Source organism: Neoarius graeffei, chromosome 10 (genome assembly GCF_027579695.1).
Source record: "Neoarius graeffei isolate fNeoGra1 chromosome 10, fNeoGra1.pri, whole genome shotgun sequence".
Lineage (NCBI taxonomy): Eukaryota > Metazoa > Chordata > Actinopteri > Siluriformes > Ariidae > Neoarius > Neoarius graeffei.
In genome coordinates this window covers 26,514,435-26,537,245 of record NC_083578.1, presented here as the reverse complement: position 1 = coordinate 26,537,245, position 22,811 = coordinate 26,514,435, and the positions used below count along the sequence as shown (strand labels likewise).

Genomic DNA, 22,811 nt, shown 5'->3' with positions numbered 1-22,811 from the left:
GGTCTTAAGGCGTGCAACAGTATGGGGTCGTCATTGTTGCATTTTTTTCATTTCAAAATTCACCACACATTCTTTATAGGAGACAGAGGGGACAGGCGCCCTCTTCTTCCACAGCCATGCCTTTGTAACGTGTGCAGAATGTGGTTTTGCATTGTCTTGTTGAAATCTCCCTGGAAAAGGTGTCATTTCAAAGGCAACATATGTTGCTCCCAAATCTCACTGTATTTTTCTGCATTAATGCTGCCATCACAGAAGTGTAAGTTACTTCTGCCAAGGGCACTGACACAACCCCATACCATGACAGCCCCTGGCATTTAGACTTGTTGCTGTTAACAGTCTGGCTGGTCCTTTTTGTCTTTGGTCCGGAGCACACAGCATCCATCTCTTACAAAAAAAGACCTGTAATACTGATTCGTCTGACCACGATACACATTTCACTGTGTGATGGTCCATCCCAGACGCCTTTGAGCCCAGAGAAGTTGATGGCGCTGAACACAGTTAACGTAAGGCTTCCTTTCTGCACACTAAAGTTTTAACTGGCATTTGTGGATGTAACTGTGTATTGTAGTGCTTGACAAAGGCTTGCCAAATTAATCCCGGGCCCATGTGATTATATCATCTCATCTCATCATCTCCAGCCGCTTTATCCTGTTCTACAGGGTCGCAGGCAAGCTGGAGCCTATCCCAGCTGACTACGGGCGAAAGGCGGGGTACACCCTGGACAAGTCGCCAGGTCATCACAGGGCTGACACATAGACAACCATTCACACTCACATTCACACCTACGGTCAATTTAGAGTCACCAGTTAACCTAACCTGCATGTCTTTGGACTGTGGGGGAAACCGGAGCACCCGGAGGAAACCCACGCGGACACGGCGAGAACATGCAAACTCCGCACAGAAAGGCCCTCGCCGGCCACGGGGCTCGAACCTGGACCTTCTTGCTGTGAGGCAACAGCGCTAACCACTACACCACCATGCTGCCCTGTGATTATATCAACTATAGATAAATGATGGTTCTTGATACAATACAGTCTGAGGGACGAGAGCTCATGGGTGTTCAGCTTAGGCTTACGCCCTTGCCCTTTATGCACCAAAATTCTTCCAGATTCCTTGAATCATTTAATGATATTGTGCACCGTACAGGCTGATATAATCCAAATCCCTTCCTAGCTTTCTTTGAGGAACATTGTTTTTAAAAATTTAAATAATTTTCTCATGCATCTGTCGACAAACTGGAGATCCTCTTTGCTCCTCAAAGACTAGGCCTTTCCTGGATACTGATTTTTTTTTTGTTTTGTTTACCAAATCATGATTACAATAACCTGCTGACATCACCTGTTTCAAATCATAACATTATTTAATTGTTATTTTACTAGCCCTAAATCCCCCCCATTCCAACTTTGTTTGGAATGTGTTGCAGGCCTGAAACGCAGGAATGGATGTATATTAAGAAATTAAAAGAAGTTGACCAGACAAAACATGAAATATATCTTTGGTTCATACTGTCTGCAATGAAATACAAATCAAAGTAAATTTAGAAATCGCTGCTTTCTTTTTTTAATTAGCATTTTCCAGATCATCCCACATTTTTCTGATTTGAGGTTTGTGGCAGTGAGGGTGTGGTAAAGCGTTGGCTGTGAACGGTGAGGAGCCAGGTTTGACCAGCAGGTAACATGCGATGAATTAGACCCATGTCAAATTACTGGCTGTCTATTAATGTGTCTTTCAGATGGCCAGTAACAAGAGAAAGAAAGAGACAGAGAGAGAGAGAGAGACAGACACACGAATGAGCGCTGTATTCCCCAATGTGTGGTTGTGTTTGTGTGTGCGCGTGTGGTGAAGGCACTGAAAAGTGCATTACGGAAAAAATAAAACAAAACTTGAACTGTCATGCTTGTCTCCCAGCTTCTCATTGCCCGAGCATAAAATTGTCACAGGGTTGGAGACAGAACAGCAAGAGCTTTAAAAAAATTATTTTTTTCTACAGCAAAATGTGACATGATATAAAGAGACTTGAAAAAATAAAATAAAATAAAAAAGCCTATTAAGACTGCAAATGTGGTTTAATTTAACAACATGGCCTCCATGCTCATTATTCAGAAGCTTAAAAAATAGCACTTGATCAAGTGAATTCTATTATTTTTCGCAATGAAGTACAGAAAATTGTATCTACTATGTGAGAAATAATACATATGCGGGATGTAGGTTATTTTATCACTATTTAAATTTTATATTTTGATTTGTTGAATTAATAAAATGAGAGCGCTTTTTAATTCACTGTGCTCTTCAGAAAAGAAAAAAATGTGCCCACTGTTTAAAGGATAAGCTGACCAAGCACTCATCTGCTCCAGTTACAGCTCAGGAAGTAAGTATACTTCCTAATTTTATTCATAAATTTAAAAAAATTCATCATTGAGATTGAGAGTAGTGTTTCTAATTAAGATTCTGACACCTCTAATCTCCTTGTGAATAAAAATCTGCACTGTGGTTCATACAATTAATTAATAAGTAGTTTCATATTTATGAAGACTGAAGAGTTAACTTTTCACCAAACATTAAATGGGCACTCATTTAACAAATGAGTTTTGGGGTTTTTTTGTTTTTTTTTTTGGCTGTACTAACTCCTACCTAACTGGATTTTTGGTTGATAATATTCTTTAGGTAATGATACACAGGGCAACTTTTTGGGCAATGTTGCTGAGCAACTGCGCTTCGACACTTTCCCATTGAGACTGGGCAGCATCATTTCTATCTAAACGATTTTGATCATTTTGGGCAACTTTTTAAGATCACCCAATCAGAGCATTATCAGCAAATCATATGACCACCTGAGAGCTTCTGAAATTTTCAACAAAGATGGCGGCGTCTCAATTGCAGTGGAGCGAAGAAAATGAGAGACAACTAATATCTTTTTATGCTGGTAAGCTGTTGTGTGTAAACCCAAAGTGGTGACTTTACCTCATCAAAGGCTTAGAAAACCAACAGACATTTATTTTTATGTGCTTAGGTTGTAATTAAGACATCGATTTTTTTTCAGCCAAGTGTAAACTGCCGTTAGCTAACCACTGCTCCAGAGACATTGAATGGGATTTAGCTAACTAGCGGTAGTTTTTGCTAACATAGTTAGCTTAAAATTATTGCTAGCTGTGTATTCAGGTTTGTTCCAGAAGCGAAATAAAGACTGAAGCCAAGACGAAAGTGACAGCTGCAGATGTTTTAGTGTCCATCTCTGCGGTGTCTGTCTCCCTGGCAATAGATTTGCTCTTATCTGATTGTCTTGTCTCGTCTTCATCCGCTTATCCGGGGCCGGGTCGCGGAGGCAGCAGTCTGAGCATGGAAGCCCAAACTTCCCTTTCCTCAGACACCGCGGCCAGCTCCTCGGGAAGAACACCGAGGTGTTCCCAGGCCAGCCGAGAGACATAGTCCCTCCAGAGTGTCCTGGGTCTTCCCCAGGGCCTCCTCCCGGGGTGACATGCCTGGAACACCTCCCCAGGGAGGCGTCCAGGAGGCATCCGAAAGAGATGCCCGAGCCATCTCAGCTGATTCCTCTCAATGTGGAGGAGCAGTGGCTCTACTCCGAGCTCCTCCCGAGTGACTGTGATTCTCACCCTATTTCTAAGGGAGTGCCCAGCCACCCTGCGAAGGAAACTCATTTCGGCCGCTTGTATCCACGATCTTGTTTTTTCGGTCATTAACCAAAGCTCATGACCATAGGTGAGAGTCGGAACGTAGATCGACCAGTAAATCGAGAGCTTCGCCTTTTGGCTCAGCTCCTTCTTCACCAGAACGGACCGGTAAAGCGACCGCATCACTGCGGAGGCTGCACCAATCCACCTGTCGATCCCACGCTCTATCCTTCCCTCACTCGTGAACAAGATCCCGAGATACTTAAACTCCTCCACTTGAGGCAGGACTTCTCCACCAACCTGGAGAGGGCAAGCCACCCTTTTCCGGTCGAGAACCATGGCCTCGGAGGTGCTGATTCTCATCCCAGCCGCTTCACACTCGACTGAAAACCACCCCAGTGCATGCTGAAGGTCCTGGTTTGAAGAAGCCAACAGAACAACATCATCTGCAAAAAGCAGAGATGAAATCCTGTGGTTCCCAAACAGGATTCCTTCCGGCCCCTGGCTGCGCCTAGAAATTCTGTCCATAAAAATTATGAACAGAACCAGTGACAAAGGGCAGCCCTGCCGGAGTCCAACATGCACTAGGAACAGGTCTGACTTACTGCTGGCAATGCGAACCAGACTCCTGCTCCGTTCGTACAGGGACCGGACAGCCCTTAGCAAAGAGCCCCGAACCCCATGCTCCCAAAGCACCCCCCACAGAATACCATGAGGGACATGGTCGAATGCCTTCTCCAGATCCACAAAGCACATGTGGACTGGTTGGGCAAACTCCCATGAACCCTCGAGCACCCTATGAAGGATATAGAGCTGGTCCAGTGTTCCTAAACCAGGACAAAAACTGCATTGTTCCTCCTGGATCCGAGGTTCGACTATTGGCTGAATTCTCCTCTCCAGTACCCTGGAGTAAACCTTCCCGGGGAGGCTGAGAAGTGTGATTGCCCTATAATTGGAGCACACTCTCCGGTCCCCTTTCTTAAAAAGAGGGACCACCACCCCAGTCTGCCACTCCAGAGACACTGTCCCCGACTGCCACGCGATGTTGCAGAGGCGTGTCAGCCAAGACAGCCCCACAACATCCAGAGACTTGAGATACTCAGGACGGATCTCATCCACCCCCGGTGCCTTGCCACCGAGGAGCTTGCAAACCACCTCAGTGACTTCGGCTTGGGTAATGGACGAGTCCACCTCTGAGTCATCAGCCTCCGCTTCCTCAATGGAAGATGTGACGGTGGGATTGAGGAGATCCTCGAAGTATTCCTTCCACCACCCGACAATGTCCCCAGTCGAAGTCAACAGCTCCCCACCCACACTGTAAGTGTTGGCAGAGTACTGCTTCCCCCTCCTGAGGCGCCGAACGGTTTGCCAGAATTTCTTCAAGGCCGACCGATAGTCCTCTTCCATGGCCTCACCGAACTCCTCCCAGTTCAGAGTTTTTGCCTCCGCAACTGCTCAAGCTGTGGCATGCCTGGCCTGCCGATACCCGTCAGCTGCCTCAGGAGTCCCGGAGGTCAACATGGCCCGATAGGACTCCTTCTTCAGCTTGACGGCATCCCTTACTTCTGGTGTCCACCACCGGGTTCGAGGATTGCTGCCACGACAGGCACTGGAGACCTTGCGGCCACAGCTCCAAACAGCCGCGTCTACAATGGAGGTAGAGAACATGGTCCACTCAGACTCAATGTCCTCCACCTCCCTCAGAAGCTGGGAGAAGCTCTCCCGGAGGTGGGAGTTAAAGACCTCCCCGACAGAGTGCTCGGCCAGACGTTCCCAGCAGACCCTCACCATACGTTTGGGCCTGCCAGGTCTGTCCGGCTTCCTCCTCCGCCAGCGGATCCAACTCACCACCAGGTGGTGATCAGTTGACAGCTCAGCCCCTCTCTTCACCCGAGTGTCCAAGACATAGGGTCGGAGAGCCGATGAAACGACAACAAAATCGATTATCGACCTCTGACCTAAGGTGTCCTGGTGCCACGTGCACTTATGGACACCCCTATGCTCGAACATGGTGTTTGTTATGGACAAACCGTGACTAGCACAGAAGTCCAATAACAAAACACCACTCGGGTTCAGATCGGGGAGGCCATTCCTCCCAATCACACCCCTCCAGGTGTCACTGTCGTCGCCCACGTGAGCGTTGAAGTCCCCCAGTAGAACAATGGAGTCCCCAGTCTGAGCACCTCTCAGTACCTCTCCCAGGGACTCCAAGAAGGCCGGATACTCTATGCTGCTATTCGGCCCGTAGGCACAAACAACAGCAAGAGCCCTCTCCCCGATCCGAAGGCGCAGAGAGCTGACCCTCTCGTTCACTGGGGTAAACTCCAACACATGGCGGCTGAGCTGGGGAGCTATAAGCAAGCCCACACCAGCCCGCCGCTGCTCACCATGGGCGACTGCAGAGAAGTGGAGAGTCCAGCCCCTCTCGAGGAGCTAGGTTCCGGAGCCCAAGTTGTGCGTGGAGGTGAGCCCCACTATCTCTAGCCGGTACCTCTCAACCTCCCGCACAAGCTCAGGCTCTTTCCCCCCCCAGCGAAGTGACATTCCATGTCCCAACAGCCAGCCACTGTGTTCGGGGATCAGGTCGTTGAGGCCCCTGCCTTCGACTGCCGCCCAATCCACACTGCACCGGCCCCCTACGGCTACCTCTGTGGGTGGTGAACCCACAGGAGGTCGGGCCCACGTCACCGCTTCGGGCTGAGCTTGGCCAGGCCCCATGGGCAAAGGCCCGGCCACCAAGCGCTCGCATACGAGCTCCAACCCCGGGCCTGGCTCCAGGGTGGGGCCCCAGCTGTGCCATACCAGGTGACGTCACGGTCCTTGATCGATTATTATCCATAAGGGTTTTGGTGAACTGCTCTTGGTCTGGCCTGTCACCTAGGACCTGTCTGCCTTGGGAGACACTGACAGGGGCGTAATGCTCCCGACAACATAGCTCCTAGGATCATTCAAGCACACAAACCCCTTCACCACAATAAAGTGCCAGTTCTAGGAGGGGCTTATCTGATTGGTTGTTGCCAATTGTCTGTTGCCCTAATTAGTTGCCGTGTCTCACCTAGTTGCCTGGCAACACTGCTCAAAAAGTTGCCCCAACTATCATCACCTTTAGACCCTGTGCTATTTTACTAACCTGAGGAAAAGTTTTTATGGAAATTAAAAACACTTCTGTAAGTCAATCTGGATAAGAGCATCTGACAAACTGGCATGTCAACACTGGAATTGGTATTGCTTCTAACATCCAACAGCCATTACAAACTATCACATTCACATTCATCGTCCTACTGGTGTCACACAACTGGACTCACTTACACAATCATGCCAACAGTATAAAAGGACACTCATTCCAACACTACATTTCAAAGTATACTCTCAGTGTTTCTTACCTGTTGATACCAAGCCTTTATCTTGCCATCATGTTTTCTGGTTACAGTTCCTCTGATTGCACATCTCCTGATTACTGCCGGTATCCTGACTTTGATTTTGCCTTACATTTTGGATTTGTTTGCCTGCTGTATGAATAAAACTCTGAACCTGTAACTGTCACCATCTCCACTGCCTGACATAAATGCTGTACCACCCTGCATGCACAAACATCATGCTGCCCGGATAACACGCCAATCTGTAGTCTGAGCTCTGAATACGAATATAATCAATTTCGGTATTAATTCCTCCTACCGGTGCCTAACTCAATTCTGAATATGGAGCTAAATGTCTATTATACAGTAACTTAATGATAAAGGTCGCACAAATGTACAGTTGAGAGAGTACAACCCAATCCCAGAAAAGTTGGGACACTGTGCAAAACATAAATAATAACAGAATGCAATAATTTGCAAATAATGGAAACCTTATAGTTCATTGAAAATAGTACAAAGACAACATATCAAATGTTGAAACTGAGAAATTGTATTGTTTATTGAAAAATATATGTTCATTTTGAATTTGATGTCAGCACCATGCTTCAGAAAAGTTGGGACAGGGGCAACAAAAGACTGAAAAAGTTGTGTAATGCTAAAAAAAAAACCTAATTTGGTTAATTGGCAACAGGTCAGTAACATGATTGGGTATTTCTCAGAAGTAAAGATGAGGAGGGGTTCACCGATCTGTGAAAGACTGCATGGGCAAACAGTGCAACAATTTAAGAATAACGTTCCTCGGTGTAATACTGCAAAGAATTTGGGGATCACATCAGCTGTGGTACATAAGATCATTAAAAGATTCAAAGAATCTGGAGAAATCTCTGTATGCAAGACACAAGGCTGAAAACTGACACTGGATGCCTGTGATCTTCAGGCCCTCAGGTGACACTGCATTAAAAGCAGACTCGTGTCTGTAGTGGAAATCACTGTATGGGCTCAGGAACACTTCAGAAAACCATCATATGTGAAAACAGTTCATTGCTGCATCCACAAATGCAAGTTAAAACCAGATATAAACAATATCCAGAAACACCGCCACCTTCTCTGGGCCCGAGCTCTTTTATGGACTGAGGCGAAGTGGAAAATTGTCCCAAGGTCTGACGAATCAAAAGTAGAAATTATTTTTAGAAATCATGAACATCTACATCCTCCAGGCTAAAGAGGAGAGGGACCATCCGGCTTGTTATGAGTGCACAGTTCAAAAGCCAGCATCTGTCATGGTATGAGGGGGCATTAGTGCACGACATGAGTAGCTTGTACATCTGGGAAGGTATCATTAATGCTGAATGATATATACACGTTTCAGAGCAATATGCTGACATCCAGACAAAATCTTTTTCAGGAAAGGCCTTCCTTCTTTCAGCCAGACAATGCCAAACCGCTTTCTGCACATATTAAACGGCATGGCTCTGTAGTAAGAGAGTCTGGGTGCTAAACTGGCCTGCCTGCAGTCCAGACCTGTCTCCTATTTAAAACATTTGGTGCATTATGAAGCACAAAATACAACAACGGAGACCCCAAACTATTAAGCAACTGAAATTGTATATTGGGCAAGAATGGGACAACATTTCTCTTTCAAAACTACAGCAATTGGTCTCCTCAGTTCCCAAACGTTTAGAGAGTGTTGTTAAAAGTAGAGGTGATGCAACACAGTGGTAAACATGCCCCTGTTTCAACTTTTTTTTTTTTTGGAAACGTGCTGCTGACATCAAATTCAAAATGAGCATGTAATTTTCAAACAAGAATAAAATTTCTCAGTTTCAACATCTGATATGTTGCCTTTGTACTATTTTCAATGAAACATAGAGTTTCCATGATTTGCAAATTATCGCATTCTGTTTTTATTTACACAGTGTCCCAACTTTTTTGGAATTAGAGTTGTAAATAGTGGGACATTTCTATTACACTATGGTACAAATATTTTACATATAAGCTTGATGAAAATGATTGTTCTGTTATGTCATATATTGCAATATTTTTTGAATTACACCAAGTGTTAATAGTGTTTTATTGCTGTCAGTTCAGTAACAGATCATATGATATGTGGCTAACAGACCATGGATATGTGGTGTCTAAAACTAGAACTCATTTCCTCAAAAAGTCTTTAAAGTGCTTTCAGTGTGGGATTTCACGGAGCCAGAAATAGAGACTGTGTAAAATGCTTCATATTAGTGATGCCTTCAGGCTGGTCTATCAGTGAAAATGAGTGTAGCCCTATTTCCGATGTGCTCGAATAAAGCAGCAGCACAGCTGATGCATTTTCGAACCAGTATTCATAATCATAATTATCTCTTTTGTTCACAGATATTTTTTTCTTGCAGACGTGTAGTTACTAAATCTCTATAAATAAAACATGCATACATGGCATATTTGATTAGTATTCCGTACTCACCTTAGGAATGCCCACAAAACCGAAGTCCTGTGGCAATAAAGAGAGGTTGCTGAGACACACAGTGGTCTGAACAGACTCGAAAACGGTGCAGTGCCCAAAATCCACCTCACTGTGGTCAAACTTCAAATCAGAGGTACTCACAACCGCATGGACAGTGAAGGGAACAGGTTTCACCTATTGGAAATCATCCTAATTAGCCTTATTATTTTATGCATTGTGCCAAACGTTAGAGCTCATTCCAAAAGCAAAATTCGAAGACGGGTAAAGCAGAGGATGAAATGAGCCTTGGAAGCACATGCTAGTGGTGAATGTTGACTGGCAAAAAGATATCCATAGATAATTCTCAGAAATGTACAGCTGAACAAAAGGTTGCATTGCATTCTTAAATAAAACAGATGTGACAGTAAAATTTCTTTGGCTTCTGTCAAATTTCTACTTCACTATCCTCTTTTTTTTTATACACACTAGCATTTATTTATGGATTGGTAGAAAAGGAGGGAGACAAAGAGAGAGTGAGAAGCTGTGTGTGTATTTGCATTTGTGTTTATTTTGAGCATGACAGTGCTGTGGCTTCAATACGCTTGTGAGCACTTGTATGCATTTTATAGATGTTGGCTTGAGTCAGAAGGTCAATAAGGTAGGAATTGTGACAAACAGATGGGTGACAAATTAAAAGACAAAAACACAGTGAGCCAAACTGGTGAGTCATTGCAAATCAATACAATATTAAGCTACTCTGACTGATCACCTTCATTTTATGATGGAACAGTTCTATCCTGACGGGTGTAGTCTCTTCCAGGGTGACCTCGCCTACGTCGACAGGGCACGAGGGCTCACTGAATCATTTAATGAGGATGAAAACGATGTAATCATATCCTATGGCTTTTACAACCAACGCAACTGAACACCAGTAGGAGATTTTGAACTGATGTACTACGTAGTGCTCTGTACCACCACCATCAAGACACCAACTGAAGGAATATCTTTTGGGGAGACAAATGTCTTCAAAAGGATAGAATAGTGTCAATTGTCCCGAGAATGACCCGGTAGTTTGGCTCACAAAGAGTAGAAGCTCCTATTAAGGTCCTAAGGGCCCGGTCCCACAACACTGATAACTAAAACTATACCTATAACCTATACATATACCTATACAAGTCACACCACAACTATAATACCGGTTGGTCCTGCCACTCAGGTAAATAAATACATGCGACTTAGAAATGGTCATGGAAGATTTTCCAAGTACTTGCACATTATTCCAGGTCAAACTGTACAGCTTGAACTTCAAAACAACCCATGCGCATACGCCAGTGGTTGATATAATACAGATAGGTCACAGACTACAGAAATACAATAAAAAAAAAAGGCTACAAAATACGGAGTGGTTACAGATTTTAATCACGGATGCTAATAATTTACGGACTGGTAACAGACATTTCGGTAGATTACAATTGGTTACGTATTTCGTACAGATGATGCATCATGGATAAAAAAGTAAGAAGTCTAAAACAATTAAATGTTTGGGCTGCCAAAGTTCATAATTAAAATATCTTGCCGGCATTTATATATGTTTACTAATTTACTATTGATATTTCATGGAAAATTCACATATCTGTGAATAAAAGATCCATGCGTTGGATTAGATTTTTTATTTTCCGTGAATCCGTATTCCGTGACTTCATGATGCAACAAGGATGTACAAAGATGCCCGGGGAAAACAGCACGTGCTCAGACAAATGTCGCGTGTAAACAATTACCTGATTGGTCAGATGTTTTATCGGATCAGGTCCAGACCTGGAAAAATTGCTCCAGAAGCAATTTTTCAGGGAACTGCAGGGGACCGATTTATTTATAGTTCTCGTTATAGTTACACAGTTATCGGTATTGTGGGACCGGGCCTTAATAGAAGGTCCTTATAAAGACAGTGTGTGTATGTATTTGTTTGTTTGTGTGCGCATGCACGTGTGTGAGTGTGTGAGAGAGAGAGAGAGAGAGAGAGAGAGAGAGAGAGAGCATGTGTATCTATGTGTATGGTTTTTGAGGATTTGCCATGGGCAATGTTTTGGTCAGGAACACAGGTTTGAGCTCAGCATGAGTCCTGGCCTGGAAGCTAAATTCTGAGTGGGTGATAGGACAAGCGGATGATGTTAGATCCTGTTCGCCAAGGATGGAGTAGTGGAGGGGGGCTTTTTTTGGAAAGGGAAAGTTAACCAGAATCCAGGACGGGGGATTATGGAAGTTAGCCCTGCATTTTTACTGATGATGCTATATTACTCGATATGTAGTTATAAAATACTTAGTGTTATAAAAGACAATGCATAACAAATAAATATGGCCTCTTATCAAAGTAATACAGTGGGGTAAATGCTAGTTCACTGAGGGGAGGCCAACATCTAGAGAGAGAGAGAGAGAGAGAGAGAGAGAGAGAGAGAAGGCAGCCATGAGCTATTTTTGACTTATTTGCACCTACCTGATTAGCCACCTGTATATTCAGAGGTACCTCCAGGACTCCTGTGTCCTGGTCAAAGAAGGACTTGGCGTCCTCTGGCAGGCTACATCTATCAAAAAGACATGAAGGACAGGACACAAATAAACATTATGTAAATGGACTGCTGAAACGACCAGAATTAAAGGTAGACTTGCTTTGTCACCAGTGCTGTTGCTTAAACTTGATGCCTATAACATTATCTGTTAGGTTTCGTACTGATTTTAAAAATTCTTTCATTAGTTTATAAGGCACTCCATGGTCTTGCAATAGGCTACCCCTTAGAAACGCTTTTGCTTTATGAACCAGAAAGGTCCCTCAGATCCTCCGGTTCTTCTCTTTTAGCTGTTCCACAAAGCAGAACAAAAACATGTGGTGACGCTGCTTTCAGCCACTATGCTCCAAGCTACTGGAACAGCCTTCCAGTGGATATGAAAGGAAGTGGATATATTGATATTTTTAAATGTAAACTAGAAACCCACATGTTCAGTATTAAAATTTTTACAATCATTTATGCTACAGTATTTATGCTTTTTTTTTTAATATCCCTATTTTTAACTTTTATTGTTGATCATTTTAAAATTTTTAAATTCCTGTTTATTTTATTAAAATTTTTTCGTTTTGCCGTAACCAATTTGTGTAATTTTCAGATTTTTATTGCTTGTATTTTATTTTAATCTTTAAATTATTGTCGCATTAAATTGGTTGTGTATATCAGTTTCTACATTTATTTTAACATCTTACATTCTGCCAATTGCTCGTAAAAGCAGTCTGAATTGCAATTTGATTTGTTTGTAAGGTGCGACATAAATAAGGTTTGATTGGTTTAAACGTGATGTCTGTACGTCTTGGCTTTTTTTTTTAAGCTGTAACACATTCAGTAAAATTCACGACAATACTTCTGTTTGTCAGAGAATTCCTGCTTTCGTTCCTGCTGAACGTCAGGCATGCTGGAATATTTACTAATATTCTAACATGGACGTGATGACCTGGAGCAGAGATTAAAGCTGACAGGGAGGGAGGGAGGGAACAAGGGAGCAAGAAAGAAGGAGACTGTAAGAGACGGGAATATATGGAGAGCGAGGGAGAGAGAAATAAATAGAGCGAAACAAGAGTTACATTAGTAGTTCCATGTAGTCTGAGGGCTCTACCATGAAAGCATGGTAACCATGGTGATTGTGGGTGTAAGGCACAGTGGAGTGGGATTTAGAGAGGGACATGCAGTCAAATGTCAGATTATGTAATACAATAAGCTCTGCTCACTCATAATATGCCTAAATTAAACACCATGTAGAGTATACAAGCTACTAAAGGTCAAACACCAAAACAGGTTCAAGCGCTCAATAAGGGTTTTTTTTTTAATGAAAAGTAGCCAAATTTAACATATGAGCAAAATTATAAAATTCAGTTAAAATAGATGCAAGTCTCTATTCTTTGTATAGAAATTGTGTAAACACATTGTATTACTGTATGCAGTACTATTCTTCTACTTTCAAGGAGTAAATGCTTCATATAAACAAGAAATTGCTCTCTCTCTCTCTCTCTCTGTAGCCAGAGTTGCATGAAATTATTGGCCAGTTTTTCCTTTGGAAATTTTTTTTTTTTTGCAGGTTGTCAAATCACTGATCTTAAATGTTGTGAATGCCCCTTTAATTATACAAAACCTCCTAATATAATGAGCAGGGCTACAAGTGCTGCAAAGTCCAAATTCACACAAGGCGAATAAAACGCAGCTTTTTTTCTCGCATGAGCTCCAGCATTTAACAGTACAGTATGATCCAAACACACCCGAGCGATAAAGCATGATGTAATCCTGCACGTTAAGCCGAAGCATTAAGCAGAAACTAAGGCTCTGCCTTTTGTATCAGTGAATCTTCTCTCAAATAGATCTGATTGTATTCAAAACATTCTCCTCTGCCCATTGTCCCAACATTTCAGTTGTGGAAGGCGTGGGTATGGGAACTTTACAGAATGGATCACATAACTCACAAGTTGAGGCTCCAGAGGGAGAAACTCTCGAAGACATGGAGCCCGGTCTTGTGAATAATGTTTTGAGGCCAGAGAGCAAATCATGATCCCCCCTTTTTTCTTCTTCGTTTTCCCATTTTGTTTCGTCATGTTTTGTTTCGCTACTGTCTGTATGTGTGAGTATATGTTGTGGATTTAAAAAAAAAAAAATCTTGTCATTTTAATAACTCCAATTTCGTGTTTCTGAATGTCTATGATCAATAAACAATAAGTTAAAAACAAACAAACAACCCCCCCAAACACAATCTCCTCCAGTAGGGGAGCTATATGAAGTTAAAATATTCATAAATTGAAATTTCTTAAAAAAAAAAAAAAAATCCCTGAACTCTACAGCTGGGTAATGAAGTGGATATTAAACCTTCTGTACCTCATGCATCCTACTTAAGGCAAAACAAAAACAAGGCAAATCCGATTAAAGGATAATAAATGATGGTGTGTTTTTGGTAATGCTAAAGTGCAAGCATGAGTTAATGTGACAACTACATTTCGGCATCCCCAGCCTAGGCTTTATGTGCCATTTACCCCATCCATGCTACCATCTGAGAGTGCTACACTGGTGTTATCAATCCCACACTAGCGCCGATTTATTTAAGGAATCGCTTGTTCTCGGTTAATGGAGTCTCAGTGGGAGCGTCACTCCTGAATTAGCTTGGCATGATGCTGCGGAAAAGCCTTGCGGGGCGTCACATGGCCCATCTGTCGGAAAAAAAAACAGGCTTGTAGCATGGTTCTGGCTTGTGATATGAAAGCACCCCACGCTACCATCCAAATGATCAATACGATTCCTTTTGCATTATTTAAAAAAACAAAAAACAAAACCCTACTACCTAATCCCGGTCCATGAAACTATCTTAAAGACAAATTCTCCTGAAGACAGATTTCTTTCATCCTGTCGTCCTATGTATGGCCATATATTTGATAGTATTCAGGAAATATCTGTGAAACACATCTCAAATGAAATGAAAATTATACCTTCATGATACTTTATTAATAATTTGTTGTATAGTACTTATTTTCATCTTTAAATTAGAGTCCATCCACAAGAGATCTCACGAGTCTGAAATATTCACAGAGCAGTCCTTTAAGATTTATTAATATTACAGTTGGTTTTCTACTAGCCTTCTCAACAACAGTAGAAGCATTCTACGCATCAGAACAAGTACGCTTCTTCTATACCATATGCGAAGCCATTATTTAATCCGATTTAACTATGAAACATATCGGTTGCCTGCAGCTACAGTATACTGCCCAGTTTTCAAAGTGTCATCTTGAAGGAGCTGCACACACCCGAGTTTGAGGAGTTGAGAGAGCAGTTGGAGGATCACTGAAAAACTGAAAACAAACTTTACCAAGAGATTATGGAGAGTTTTGTGCTTGGGGGAACAAATAATTTTTTTTTTTTAACCACTACAGTAGAAATGACTCGTTTCTCCAGGCTCTTTTACTTATCATTTTGAATGCTCATGCTAACCTGATGTGGTTTGCTTTATATCATGGAGTCCAGCTAATAGAATGGAAATATGGCTCTACAATCTCATGAAAACAACCTACAAATTTAAACAAGTGAGGCTGATCTGGTCCGATTTCATAGAAACAAAGTCATAAGGTAGGAACACTGACTGTCAGGAACCCCAACCTTAACCCGAATACATTTTCATACAGAGTCTTGTAAACTTTTGTGACTGTATTCGAACCCTTTATAATGCATTTTACTATCCATTCATCCCACCAAATACATCATATTTTTCATGTCTATTTAACAGTTATTCCACGAAATCCAGTCGTACATGAGCTGATAGCCGACGAGGCTTGTAGCACTGAGTTGCCTATAAGCTATGTACAACGAGATCGAGTGGAATAACTGCTTTATTCTACCCACATTCACTGGATTTTGAGAAACAGAGCATTTTTATTTTTTGTAAATTCGATAAATAAAAACTTTATACAAAACGTCCGACAAAATCATTTCCGCTTAGAATGAAAACAAATCGGCGAAATGACACTAGCAATTTGTGAAAAATGCTATGATAATTCTTCAAAAAAAAGTTCTTATCATCAGATACTATTATTCCATATTTTGTTGCTTTTTTGTATTTTTTGGGGTTTTCTTCTTCTTTAGGGTTTTTTTTGGAAGTTGGCAAACCAACTTAAAGGTGCCTTATCGCAACCAACTGGGCTGGAGTGTAGAACATGAGATACTGGGGGAAAAACCTATCTGGGTCCGTCTCAGAAACTGGTCTCTCATTTGGGACCTTATGGTCAAAAAATAAATTTTCTAATTTTACTATTTTTTTTTTGCATTTACCCAACACTCAATGTTTCTTTTGTCATGTTTAATAAGAATAAAGATAGTATCTTGCTTTATCTGGCCTCCACTGTGAAATTTTTTTTTTTTATTACAATTCAAATGCTTTTGTAAAATTGATTTACATATAAAATAACTACATCATGAAGAATTAAAGCCCCTCCTTCACAGAGGAGTAAAAATATTGAATACATTTCCTCTTTTTGATTGCTTGGGTTAAAAATGCCAAGTTATGATGACTGAATTGATTATTCACTTAAATATGAATAATATGATATATTTTGGGTATTTGATATGGCGAAATAGGACACAATGGAAAAATCAAGAACACGCCGGAAAGATGAGAATAACAGCGGTGGTAAAAGAACAGCGACTGTACCGGCTGAAGGTCGCGCAGGTCTCTGCTGCGGTGCGCGAACAACGGGACATCACTACCGCACCGCGCACGGAGCGTGAGGCGGGGGCGGGGCAAAATGACTGGCCGTAGAGTCTATCAAAAGTTCAATCTAAATTGACCATGGTTGCAAAATATTGGCCAAAAATATGCAAACACTACGAAATATGAAAGTAAGATGAAAAAGAAACATTCTATTGCCTTATACTGCAAGACTAAAACAAAATAAAACTGTCAAAACTCACCTTTTCAGTGATAACGTCCGAACAGATCACCCGCGTAACAGAAAGACCGCAAATGGAAGCACGATCAACTTCTAACTGTTGTAGTGGAAAATTCCATTCTACACATGCAAATTGTTAATGTGTGTCCTTCCCCGCACACAAATAACACGCTACGGTAAAAAATAGACCACAACTCATTTTATAGCTCAGAAATTCATACAAGACCAGCTACCATCGTAACATATTCTGTAAGAAACATATTCTGTAACTAACTTTCAGCTTTCGTTTTAAAAAACAAAATCACAGATTTATAATTAAATTTTTATATGGCGTAGTGATTTTAAGTTACTACTTTTGGTGAGGTAGTGACCTTGACCCTGAGGCTTTCCGTTTAGATCAAAACACACGATCGTATTGGTTTTGGGTCTGCGGAAAATGGAGTTACGACAGTGATCAAATATTTTGCATGATGTTTTATTACAGTTATGATTATTCTGTGAGCGCACCGATCCTTAGGTGTATAAAGTTACAACTTAAAATACAATTAGTGATAACTGTAGACTTTTCAGTGGACTACAACCTTTTTAAAGGAATGCGATGTAGTCAGCCATTTATCATGTCCCAGATCAAGCCGCCATTTTTCCACAAATTTGCAGAATTTTTTGCCAAATTCTGAATAGAGTATTCACATCAAAGATTTAGTTTTATCTGGATTATTTCTTTCATCATTTTATTCCAAATTAAAACCAACATCACCATTCAAAACCGTATAGTTTATTGACTGTGAGTATATTTAGTGGGGTAGCCCCACAGTACCCAGTTTCTGAGACAGACCCATATTGTTTTTGCTATTTCTGTTTCTTTTAAATACTTGATCATTTCTGGGGTTTTGTTTTCGAGTGGAGTTTTTATTTTGTCCCCGGTTGGTTCAGCAACACGCTCGGCCATTTTGGTTTTCTCTACTCACAGTATATGAGCTGATATCCTAGTAGTAGAGTAGCCAATCAGAGCGCACGATTGCTTATATCCAGTGAACGTGGATAGAATAAATGGGTTTTTCTATATTTACAGCAGACAGACAAAGCACAGCATGAAATCGGTTCTAACTGCACCTTCTGCAGGATGCTGGATAATGGTGAGTCACATGAATAGAACAACCTCGCTGAGATTGTGGACACAAGCAGAGATTATTCATCAACTACATGTTCATACAAAAAAAAAACCCCTAGAAAACAGTTTTTTGTTTTTTTTTTTTAAAATAATTGATCACAATCTTACATGTGGTAAGAAGAAAGTACTTGTACTGGTCACAGTGAAAATGACAAAACTGCAACGAGTTATATAAGCAATCAAGTAAGACAAATCAAATCTTACAACTGGGTTTTGAGCATGGGGGAAGAGGAGTGAGTGAAGAACAGCAAGGATGGATAGATAAGGAGGACAGAAAGAGAGGACAGGCAGCAGGAATGCTGTTCTTTTAAAATGCCTTGCTTTTATAATAGAATTTATAAAAGTTTTCTATTTGCAAGTGTAACACTGAGGACGTGTAACCTACTGCACGTTGGTGCCTCCTTACATTTTCTCTTTATAGTAACGTACCTGAATTAGTTATGAATATTTTTGCCTCTATCATTAATTGCTGCCTACGCAATCGAGTCGTACACGAGCTGATAGCGGCTATAAGCCATGTACGATGAGATTGAGTGGAATAACTGTTTTATTCTATCCACATTCACTGGATTTTGAGAAACAGAGCATTTTTATTTTTTGCAAATTCAATAAATAAAACCTTTATACAAAACGTGTGACAAAATTTCTGCTTAGAATGTAAACAAACCAGCAAAATGACCGTAGCAATTTGTGAAAAGTGCTATAATAATAATAATAATAATTCTAGAATTTTTTTTAAAAAAGATACGTTCTTACCATCAAATACTTTTATTCCATATTTTGTTGGTTTTTTTTGTACTTTTTGGGGTTTTGTTTTCGAGTAGAGTTTTTATTTCGTCCTCGGTTGGTTCAGCAACACGCTCTGCCATTTTGTTTTTCTCTACTGACGGTATATGAGCTGATAGCCTAGTAGTAGAGTAGTCAATCAGCTCCCAGGCTGACAACTTCTCCATCCACAGGGCATAAGGACTCACCGAATAGTTTTAGGAGTATAAAAATGATGGAATGATCCTATTGTCTTCACACTCACCAAATCTCAACCCAACTGCATATCAGTGGGAGATTTCTGAACGGATGTGTTAGACAGTGCTCTCCACTACCATCATCAAAACACTGGCTGAGGGGAAAAAATAGTGTTCATCCCTCTGGACCAAGGTGAACTGAAGTTGTTCTAGCAGCTTGGGATGGCCCAACAGACATGTTTTTTATTTAACGTTTCAATGTTTCAGCTCCCTGTAGCCCTTCTGACCCAACTTCAAGAACTTATTGCCACTCAGAGGCTAAGACAATGGGCAGTTCATTACAAATCAAACCCCTCAAACTGATAATATACCTATTTCACAATTTAGATGAAGATCTAGGTGAGGATAATTTTTCTTTGTTTTCAATTTCAAAGAAGCTTAGCTTTGTGGTTACCTGGGCAGGAATCTGAGCTGAGCACGAAAGCTGGACTTTGCCTGAATATAGCCAGTTTTAGGCAGGATGTCCATGTGGTTCTTCAGCTTCTTGCACACTTCAAATGTCAATCTGAGTGCTGTGCTGGCTCTGAAACACATGAAACAAACATACATATAAAAAGTATGTACATGAAAATTGCCCCATATTAATATTTTCAGTGACTCTGTTTAAACTTGTCTTGCCACATCCTTTACCAACTGTCCACATATCAGAAACGGGGTGAAAAAACTTGTTGTTCTTTAAAAACAAAGCCCAGGCATGACGGTACTATGATAACGAAAGTTATTCTAAGCTGCACAATAACGCTACGTTCACACTGCAAGGCTTAATGCTCAATTCCGATTTTTTTGTGAAATCCGATTTTTTTGTGAGGTCGTTCACATTAACAAATATATGCGACTTGTATGTGATCCTCAGTATGAACGAAAAGCGACCTAAAAGTGTTCCGCATGCGCATTGCAGGATACAACGACGTCACACGCAGTGAGCATGGCCAGTGTTTACGGAAGTAAAACCGCCCGGTTGCGGTATGACCCATCCAATCTAGCTTGAATAGCTGTATCCCCCCAAATGGAAATCAGCTCCCTAACCTCTGCGTCCTTCCATTGAGAAGATTCAGAACCTTCACAGCCCGAAGCGTCCCTCGCATTGATGTCATGCGCAGGGGCGCAGATACGGTTTTTGAACTGGGGGGGACAAAAAACTGGGGGGGACAAAGCTGCCAGCAAACCAACCCCAACCCCGATATGCCTGTCAAACTTGTTGTGGGTTACCATAGCAACCAAGCTCGAGCTCGCAACCTGTGCAGTCTGCGCAGCTCAACCAACCGAATATCAGTCTTTGTTTTGTTTTATGTGAATTGTTGCAACTACGTCTGTACTGCTGTGCACCTCAATAAACCGAATGGTAATTAGTCTTTTGATTTTTCCGTGAGGTTTGCCTTATGCAAAGAAAAACAGCATAGATGTTTTTTCCTCCCTATAAGTGGGGGGGACCGAGCGAGGTGAATTTAAATCTGGGCCCTCTATCTGCGCCCGTGATTATGCGCCATGTTGTTGTAACTTTTTTTGAGAGGCCCGCCGCCTACTTCAGCGCAGAATAGTGACGTTTGTGGCTTGTTGATGACGTGTAAGTTGGATGAATGCGACCTGGCGGTTCAGACTGAAGTCGCATATGGAAAGAGTGGATAGGAATCGGAATTAGGACCACATATCCAAACGGCCTGGGTCGGATTTGAAAAAATCGGATCTGTGTCGTTCATATTGTCAATAAAAGATCGGATACAGGTCACATATGGGCGAAAAGATCGGATTTGAGTCACTTCAGCCTGCAGTGTGAACGTAGCCCAAGTCCTCCATGGTCCGTTTTCTCTGTGAGTACATCAGACAACCTGCTTTCACTGAACACCATTCAGTACCGTATTTATTTGTACAAAGTCCAGCAGCCATGGTCTTCATTTCTGTGTGGAAGCTGGAGCACATAAAAGTACCTACACTTGACTTGTACAGAAAAGAAACATACACTCTTTACCAGCAAACTGACCATGAGTAATACAAATACACCAAACAAAGGCACATATGATCAACCTGAATAGATATTAATAGCCTCACACTGTCAGTAAACCCGCTGGAAACGAGCAAACTACAAACATGGACAGCTCGGACTACAACTCCCAGCACACACAGTGCCCTCTATCTCCCGCCTTCTGATTCACAGCTGACTCACATTTCCACAATCACCAGTCACACTCTCACCCATTACGAAGTATCGTCCTGATTCACCAGTTCATACCAAGCCTTGTTTCTTTCTGACTGCCTTTCTGCCCCTTGCCAGTACGTCCTCATTTTCTTGCTCTCTGACTTGCCCTCGTAACTCTGTTTGCCGATCGCCCGACCCTCGCTAGCTTCTGACTATGTTTCCTGTCTCTCGATTTGGCTTGGTTTGCTCTTCTAAAGCTGTCTTCTGCCGCACATACATCCATAAGTGCCTGCGTCCTCACAGGATACTTCGCCAGCATGGATGTAGCGGGGGATTCTAAACAGACGGCTCTCAATGCACAAGGGCACCTGCTAGGAGAACATCAACAGATGCTTGCTGATTTGAACACCAGAATGACGCAGCTTACAACTTATGTCGCAGGCCCTCTTAGTGCACCCTGAACCTCCTCCTCCGGCATTGCAACTCCCCACGCCAGAGAAGTTCGCTGGTGACACCACCGCATGTAAGGGCTTCTTGTTGCAATGCTCGTTGTATTTTGCCACCATGCCTGATTTACCTGATGAGCACAAAATTGCTAAGTTTCTGTCTCTCTTCATCGGCAAAGCACGCCGCTGGGCTACAGCTGTCTGGAACAGGGCTGGAAAACCAACGGGGTCACATGAGCAGTTTCTCTCCCTCTTCAAGAAGGTGTTTGACCATGAACCTGAAGGGATCGAATTTGGGGAAAGCCTTCTCACCAGTTCACAGGGCACTAAAAGTCGTCTGTGCCAAGTACAAGACATACTGATAGACACAGAGGAGAGACTCACACCTTCTTTCCCGGCGATAGAGTATGGGTGGCCACAAAGAATCTATGAGAGACAAACACCTGTAGAAAGCTTCAACCATGCTACACCGAACCATTCAAAGTTCTGTGATGCATCAATGAAGTCTTGTACCGTCTGGAACTTCCACCGCACAGCCGAGTCTCTCCCACATTCCACGTCCTGAATCTCAAACCTGCCATCCCAGGACCTATTTCCGACAATACACCTCCCCAAGAACACACTTCTTTGAATCTAGAAGGGGAACCCATCTACCAGGTCAAAAAGATCCTCGACTCCAGACGAAGAGGAGGCCAGAACAAGTACCTGGTGGATTGGGAAGAGTACAGACCAGAAGAACAAAGTTGGGTCAAGTCCAAAGACATCCTTGACCATCTCCTGAAACAGGACTTCCATGCCCAGCACCCAGAGGTAGAGGACGTCCCCGAAAGAGTATAGCTCCCGGAGGTAGCTCCTGGGGGTGGGGGTGCAGCTTCTGTCAGTAAACCCGCTGGAAATGAGCAAACTACAAACATGGACAGCTCGGACTACAACTCCCAGCACGCACAGCGCCCTCTATCTCCCACCTTCTGATTCACAGCTGACTCACATTTCCACAATCACCTCTCTCCCCATATAAACCCCAGTCACACTCTCACCCATTGTGATGTATCGTCCTGATTCACCAGTTCATACCAAGGCTTGTTTCTTTCTGACCCTTGCCAGTACTTCCTCGTTTTCTCGCTCTCTGTCTTGCCAATCTCCTGACCCTCGTTAGCTTCTGA

At 42.3% G+C, this 22,811-nt stretch overlaps 1 protein-coding gene across 1 annotated transcript in view; it reads right to left on the bottom strand.

Annotated features, from left to right (window-relative positions):
• Positions 1-22,811, bottom strand: part of cfap74 (cilia and flagella associated protein 74) — a 153,080-nt gene that overhangs the window by 47,078 nt on the left and 83,191 nt on the right. Inside the window, exons 21-23 of the mRNA XM_060931648.1 lie at positions 19,463-19,591; positions 11,911-11,998; positions 9,441-9,614 (exon numbers count right to left, since the gene is read on the bottom strand). Coding sequence (XP_060787631.1) covers positions 9,441-9,614; positions 11,911-11,998; positions 19,463-19,591 — 391 coding nt within the window. The remainder of the gene's footprint in view (positions 1-9,440; positions 9,615-11,910; positions 11,999-19,462; positions 19,592-22,811) is intronic.